Source organism: Psammomys obesus, unplaced genomic scaffold, assembly GCF_907164565.1.
Source record: "Psammomys obesus unplaced genomic scaffold, mPsaObe1.curated_primary_1811, whole genome shotgun sequence".
Taxonomy (NCBI): domain Eukaryota; kingdom Metazoa; phylum Chordata; class Mammalia; order Rodentia; family Muridae; genus Psammomys; species Psammomys obesus.
Window position 1 is genome coordinate 26,858,610 of NW_026596051.1, and position 8,175 is coordinate 26,866,784.

At 39.7% G+C, this 8,175-nt stretch overlaps 1 protein-coding gene across 1 annotated transcript in view; it reads right to left on the bottom strand.

Annotated features, from left to right (window-relative positions):
- Positions 1-8,175, bottom strand: part of Tapt1 (transmembrane anterior posterior transformation 1) — a 46,520-nt gene that overhangs the window by 4,605 nt on the left and 33,740 nt on the right. The window contains exons 11-13 of the mRNA XM_055624077.1: positions 7,028-7,087; positions 6,645-6,713; positions 4,764-4,840 (exon numbers count right to left, since the gene is read on the bottom strand). Of these exons, the coding sequence (XP_055480052.1) occupies positions 4,764-4,840; positions 6,645-6,713; positions 7,028-7,087 (206 nt within the window). The remainder of the gene's footprint in view (positions 1-4,763; positions 4,841-6,644; positions 6,714-7,027; positions 7,088-8,175) is intronic.

Sequence of the window (8,175 nt, forward strand, 5' to 3'; positions counted from 1 at the left end):
CACACACACACACACACACACACACACACACACACACACACACACACGATATATAAGATATAGTCTACAAATATTCTTTCATGTCAGTTAATGTTTCTAAGTGATCTTAAGAATGTTTTGTGGTATGGGCTAAATACAAAATTTTCTTGTAACAGCTCTCATTTCTGTGTATCTGAATTATTTTTTTTCATTTCTTTTTTTATTCTTTATTAATTATACTTTATTCACTTTGTATCCCCCTGTGGTTCCCTCCCTCCTCCCGTCACACTCCCTGCATGCATGGCCCTCCCCAAGTCCACTGATAGGGGAGGTCTTCTTTTCTTTCCTTCTGATCCTAGTCTATCAGGTCTCATCAGGAGTGGCTGCATTATCTTCTTCTGTGGCCTGGTAATGCTGCTTCCCCCTCAGGGGGAGGTAATTAAAGAGCAGGCCAATCAGTTCATGTCAGAGACAGTCCCTGTTCCTATTACAATGGAACCCACTTGGATACTGAACTGCCATGGGCTACATCTGTGCAGGGGTCTTAGGTTATCTCCATGCATAGTCCTTGGTAGGAGTATCAGTCTCAGGAAAGACCCCTGTGCTCAGATTTTTTGGTTCTGTTGCTCAACTTATGGATTTCCTGTTCTCTCCAGATCTTACTGATTCCTACTTCTTTCCTAAGATTCCCTGAACTCTGCCCAAAGGTTGCCCATAAGTCTCAGCATCTGCATTTGATAGTCTGCAGGGCAGAACCTTTCAGAGGTCCTCTGTGTCAGGTTCCTGATTTGTTCCCTCTTTTCTCCTTTTTCTGATGTCCATCCTCTTTGCCTTTCTGGATAGGAATTGAGCATTTTAGCAAGAGTCCTCCCTCTTGATTAGTTTCTTTAGGTTTACGGATTTTAGTAGGTTTATCCTATATTATATGTCTATATGAGTGAGTATATACCGTGTGCATCTTTCTGCTTCTGGGATAGCTCACTCAGGATGATCTTTTCCAGATCCCATTTACCTGCAAATTTCATGATTTCCTTGTTTTTTTATTGCTGAGTAATATTCCATTGTGTAGATATACCACAATTTGTGCATCCATTCCTCCACTGAGGGGCATCTGGGCTGTTTCCAGCTTCTAGCTATTACAAATAAGGCTGCTACAAACATGGTTGAGCAAATGTCCTTACTGTGTCCTTGAGACTCTTTTGGGTATATGCCTAGGAGTGGTATAGCTGGATCTTGAGGAAGCGCTATTCCTAGTTGTCTGAGAAAGCGCCAGATTGCTTTCCAGAGTAGTTGTACAAGTTTACAATCCCACCAGCAGTGGAGGAGGGTTCCGCTTTCTCCACAACCTCTCCGGCATGTGTTGTATCTTGAGTTTTTGATCTTAGCCATTCTGATGGGTGTAAGGTGAAATCTTAGGGTCATTTTGATTTGCATTTCCCTGATGGCTAATGAGGTTGAGCATTTCTTTAAGTGTTTCTCTGCCATTCGATATTCCTCTATTGAGAATTCTGTTTAGCTCTGTGGCGCACACTGGTAGGATTTGCTGAATTATTTCTAACATTTTGCCTCTATTAAAAAGTTTGAGCTGGGTGTGGTGGCATATGCCTGTAATCTCAGCACTCAGAGAGACAGAGACAGAAAGATCTCTGTGAGTTTGAGGCCCACCTTGTCTACAAGTGAGTCCAGGAGAGCAAGGCTTTTCAGAGAAACCCTGTCTCAAAACAAAGAAAGAAAGAAAGAAAGAGAAAGAAAAAAAAAGAGAGAAAAAGAGTGAAAGAAAGAAAGAAAGAAAAAGGAAGGAAGTAAGGAAAGAAATAAAGAAAGAGAAAGAAAGGTTTGCTTAATCCTGTGCTTTATTAAAATAAGTTGCTAATGCTTATAATTATAGACTTGGGAGTTTTGGGCCAACAACTAATATTTTAAAACGTTTGCTATAAATATGGCAAGACAATTCAGAGATCCCAGCATCCCATTCACATCTTCTCACATTCTGTGGGCCGAGACTGACAGCTTTAACATGAAGGAACAAGTAGGTTGCTGTTTTCCTGCCTGAGATGAAACACTGTCAGTAACATGGAATTACAAGCCGGTGAGAATCAGCAGAGCTCAACCTGTAAGTGAGTCAGTGCAGGAAACAGAAGGATTTCTGCCTGGTCCTAAGGCCTTTCACTGTGGGCTCAGAACACAGCACTGACAGACCCTTAGCCCATGGGTACAAATTTGCTGCCAGTTCCAGGTCTCCCCACACCATAACTCTGCTTCTGTGGTTCTGCTAAAGAGAATTCCAAACTTACCAAAGCACCCCCAATTCTAGATTCCAGTCATCCTTTCATCAAGCCCTCATCTCCCCTCCCCTAAATGTTGCTTCTGCCATAAGCTTCGAACACAGTGACATTTCTATTGCCTTCATTGTTTGACCGCAGGTCATGTAACCACACTTGAAGCTGTTCCTTTATATTTCATGTACAAGCTATGTGCACCCAGATGACAAGCGCTAGCCCTTCCATTTAAGCCTTGGTCACTTTTTCCAGGTGGTGCCCATTGCTTCCTGACTCATTATTCTTACTCCTGCCCATTCTCTCCACAGGAGTTGAGCGGCTCATAAAAAGCCTTCTTGTGAGAATCTGGAGCTATCTCCCCTGTCAGGAACCTTCTCACAGTTCTGTGGGTCAACCACGCTTGCTCCTGCCCTACTCACAACTTAAGCAGCCTTCCTGTCACTATCCATCTTCATACACCTCCACATTTTTCTTCACATTGCTTACCACTAATAGTCTCTTGAGACTATGTCTCCTGTTGGTCTTTTTGCATACTACAATTTCAGTGATACCAAGGAACAGAACTTGTCTGTCCTCTTTTTGGCAGATCCTTAGAGCAGCCTGGAACCTGGCAGCCAAAGCTGCTGAATGGTGGGGCGGGTAGTGGTGGGCATGTCTTCCCTCCACAGTGGACAAGCACACATCCTTCCTGGAGAACTATGCAGAACTATTTTAACAAAGGTGTTCAAGTCTACTACATACAGTATCACTTTCCTGATTCATGTTCAAATTATGAGAACAATGAACTTTAAACAAAAATGGGAGCAAGCAAAAACAGGGACCATGCTAAGAATACCAAAGGCAGGGTGTGGGAATTAAACTATAGAGGGAACATCAGGATTAATTTTTTAAAGAAATATTTTAATATTTACTATTATGCAGCTTAAATACAAAGAAATCTCCTTAAATACTAATCCTCAAAAATAGTTTAAACACATAGTTTAAAGTTTTAACATTGTCTCCAGTGTGCAGTTGGAGCATATTTGGCATATTAGTAAAGGAAAAGGAGAGTGAGAGTAAGAGAGAGAGAGAGAGAGAGGGAAAGAGAGAGCTATGATTACAGTAAAAAAAAAAAAAAAGAAACAGATCGGGAAAAATGTACAAAAATATAGGAAGAGTCCAGAAAATAAAAATAAAAGTCAGTTTTCTGGGAGGATGTTTTAACTCCTACCTGAAAAAGAAAGTTTACAGTAAAATTTCTAATATTGTATGATTTAATGTAAAAAACTTAATGTCAAACAACTTAAGAGAGCTGGGTATGATGTGCTATCATGTTGCCAGTAATCCCAGCTGTTAGGAGGCAGAGGAAGGAGTTCAAAACCAGCCTTTGGTACATAGTGAGCTCAGAGGCAGCCTGAGCTATGTGAGATCCTGTCTTAAAACCACAACAACTAAAGTGTAGGCTGGAGATGTCGTTCAGTTAGCAGAGTGTGTACTTAACAAGCACAGAACCTTGAGTTCAATGCCCAGTACAGCATGAACCAAGTATGGTGGCACACACCTGGAACCCTAGCACTCAATTATATCCCAGTGTTGTCACGCAATCAGTCACATCACCAAACACAGGGCTGGAGGAGGGCTGAGACAGGAACTGGGACGCGGTCATGATGTGAGGGATATCATCACACGGGAATGACCAGGTCTGAACTATTTGCACAAAGGAATCCTGGGTACCTGTCATGTGCCAGGCAGGAAGAAAACACTCAAATGTGAAACTGGAACATCACAGATGTCTTTTGAAACCAGACTCTGGGAACTTAGGGCTGAAATCATTCCTGCTCTGCATGTCTGCCCCACAACCTTTTCCTCTAGAGGTGCCCAGGGCTATATTCTCCACAGACCAGCATTCCCCAACACTCATGCCCCTGACCCACATACACCAGCTCAGCCACAGGCTTCCCAGAATTCCTTTTGAGCAAAGTCATCAGAACTCATGCCACCTACTTACTTTAGTTCACTTTTTGAAAAACCAAACAGTGGCAAAATAACATTCAACATTATTATTTTCTTATTACTGTTTATGATCTTTATAAATTATTTAAACTGTTGACTTCCTGCTTGTATTTCCCAACCAGAAATGTAAGCTAGTTGGGACCAACAAATTTTCAGAAGGTTCATTTTTCCATAGCCACAAAAACTACATTTCTGCATTAGCTAGGCTGATGTGAAACAAGTCCAGTGTGCTGAATATTAAGCTTGACAACCACACAGGAAAAGCAAAGGTCTCTTTACATACGGGAATGTGTGTGACTGCAATGAAAGACTTTTTCCCAAAAGACTAAAGTGTGGGTGAATTATAAATCTTGAACAACAACAAAAAAAAAACTTATTGTAAATTTTTAATTAAATAACTTACGTACAAACAATAGAAAATACATTTTTGGATGCAATTAGCTTCTCTTACACCTTGTAGTTCTACATACTTTATTGTAAAGTCAAAACATATTCAATAATAGTCAAACTTACCCAAAATAGAAGAGTGTGACACAGGCATAGGACAGAATTCCTTGCACTTTAATTGAGCTTGTTACAACTCTGATGAGCTAGCCAGAAACAAACCAAAACACAGAAACACACAGACAAAACACAATCACAGAGTTATTAGTTAGTTAAAATAATTAAAAAAACATTTTTCTTTTTTATTTTAGTGCATACTTGCATTTAAATCTGAGAGGCTGGGTCTAGCCTTTCCATCTCATTGCTAATCTGCTTCATAAGTCATCTGTGGTAGCTTGGGTTTGCTCAGGCAAGCACAGCTGCCCCCAAGTCTTACTTGGCCTACTTAACTGATGGCACTTTTACTTACACCTAACAGAGGTGTGCAACAGCTATGGTTTGTAAAGTGGAAACTCATTCTGTAAGGTCTGAAGAAGTTCATCGGCTTCTTCTAGAGATAATAGCAGTTGGCATTTTTCTCATTACTGTTTTTTTCTTGGCAATTGTTCAAATCCTTTAAGAGCTCCCAATAACTTGCAGGGAACATAGGACAAAGGAAATCTCAGCAGGCTTACATTGTTTAAGAAACTAAGTATACAATAATTACTTAAAAGCCATGAAGCTTTGTCTCCTTGGTTAGCTATGGCTAACACCTAGTTTTTTTTATGTAACAGAAATATAGATATAGCAGTATTATCCCTGGAAGCCTGTTGAACAAATCTGGTGGGAGCAGCTGAGAGAAAACATTTACATATACAGGTACAGGTCCTGGGAGCAGCTACACAGAAATGAAGCAGAGGTAATTGTCCTCGCCAGTAATGTCAAGATTCTGTTACGATGCCTTAAATATAATTAAAATGCTACAAATAACAAGGATAACAGAAATGAGATATGAGGAGGGGCTGTCATATGTTCAGTCACCATGGAGCCATTGCCTGTGCCACAGCCTCTATCACAGAAAGGACTCCTATGTTTAACTAATCCTTCTATTAAAAACAGTCGAGTAATCTAGATTTATGCTCATGACTGAATATATCATGTTTCTAATACCAGGAAATACATGTAGAAAAATTTGACATTCTATTTTTTCAGTTTCTTTAGCTTTTACTAAATAAACTTTAAAATCTGAGTTTCTCTAAAAATTTAGGAGTTCCTTTTCCTAAGCAAAAGAAATTTGCATTACTATATAGTAAGTGACTAAAATGAAAACAGTGTTTAGGATATGACTACCTGTTAACATGCTGAAATTTAGCATTAAACCTGTCATCACCCACCATGTAAAACTGTTGGGTAAACCAATCTAAATACAGCTGCTATCATTTTCAGCTTTCCTGTACATTTGTTAGCTGGCCTGCACAAAACTGCTTTCAGGCCTTGGATAAACAGGCAGTTCTGCTTGTTTTGAAGCAGAATCCAGTAGTGTAGAAGGGACAGCCAGCAAACCTCCTTAACCACACTGAGATGCTCTGTCTTGCTCACCACTCACGCTGTATTTATTTCCTTAGCATAAATTCCCAGCACTGGATTGACAGCAGCTAACACATCATGTTAAAATGCACTCTAGAAACAGGATCTAGCGATGCTGCCATCTCCATTCTCCTGTAGCCACAGTAATGCCCACCTCTGGGTATATCCATTACAGAAGAAAGTTCTTTGCCCAATAGATAACCAGAAGAATAGCCTCATTGTTATGAAAGCTATTTGAGTAAGTAGTCTTGTGACATCACATTTCCTCTGGATAGCTAAAAACCTAAAGGGATGACATATTTAGAATTTAAGACAAACTTTCCTTTCATATTCCTTGCTATTTTTAAAATATCAAGACCTGTTGAAACAAACTTAATGATAATACATACTAATGTTTTATGATGATGGCCATGTCATTACAAAAACAGAAATGCATGAACTTACTAAGACAGCTAGGGGGAGAGGAATAAATCCCATTCTCCGTGCTACTGAATCACTGTAGTCTGTATATGCCTGCACAGAAAGGAGAAAAGGACTCATTTAGTTATTAGCATCTAGAAAGCACTACTCAGTGTCAGCAAACTCGCTGAGCAGAAGAGAACCCAGAGCCAGCCATAAAACTGAGAAGGATGCAGGAGCCTGATTAGTACAAGTTTCTGGTAAGAAGTTACACATTACTACAATGTTGCCGACATATATGCTAGTTAAAGTTATTACTAAGTATTTAGTGTCTAGAAAAAGACATGTTCAAGTCTGTAATTTTATTTGAAATACATTTACCCACTGGTGAGTTAATTTCAGATAGCACCTTTTAATGAAATGCTTACATTTTTCTGTCGGCTGCTAACAAGGTCAAAAGCAAGGCTGGCTCTATATTCACTGTAGACCTGAAGGCAAATAAGAAAAAAAGTATGATGTAGTCTAGAGCAAATCCGCACAATAGAGAGGTTTAGACTTTGTAGATAAAAACACTTCCTAACTCCTCAGGGACAGATGCTAATAAGCAAGCAGACACCCACAGCTTGAGGAAGACAGTCTAAGCTCCCTGAGCTGCTACATCCATAGGCTTAAAAGGATTTGCTTCAAAGAGAAATAACAGCCAGGTCTACCACTCTGTAGGGAGAAGTGGCTGTTTTAAGCAGTGCGATAAGAAAAAATAATTCTGGATTTTTGAATGCACAGTTAACTCTAACTGTGTATTTAACCACAACAATAACACCTTCCCAAGAAAGGATGCTGATAGTGAGCAAGACAGAAATTCAGGCTGAACCCTATTAGGGCCACTGTAGCAGCCACTAGAGAGCTTGGAAAGTGCATTCCCACTAAAAACAGCGTCAACTACTTGAATCAAACCTTTAATTTTAATGTCAGATACTGAGAAAATGACCTTATGGAAAGAGAACCATCCTGTATTGAGGAAGCTAACAGAGAAAATGGTAAACTCACTTTTGATTCCTGCTTTACTGAAAGCACAGAAACATGCTTCAAATGTTCAGTAAAACAGAAACAGAATTGTGCAACTGATACCATATTCAACTTTAAATCTTTGAGCTAAACAATAAATAAGTACCAGTTTATGGTTATCAAAATTTAACTCAAGAAAATCAAGAAAGCTGCTGAGGCAATTCTCTGTTCTGGAATTAAGGGCAAGACTGTGACAGGACACTCTCCTCCTTTACTGCTTCTATACAGTGATGATTGCCTCAGACCTACTTCTAAAGGTACTGTAGAAAATGGCTACAACGCAAAGCAAAAAGCTTCATAGCTTCTTCATGTGAATTCACAAGCAAAACCTATAGCTCATCTCCTAGAATTCAGGTACCTGTTTATATTCGTAGAAAGTAATGCCAGTACTTGGGAGGCAAAGGTAGGCAGATCTCTGAGTTCGAGGCCAGCCTGGTCTACAGAGTGATTTCCAGGACAGCCAGGGCTATACAGAGAAACCCTATCTCAAAAAAAAAAAAAAAAAAAAAAA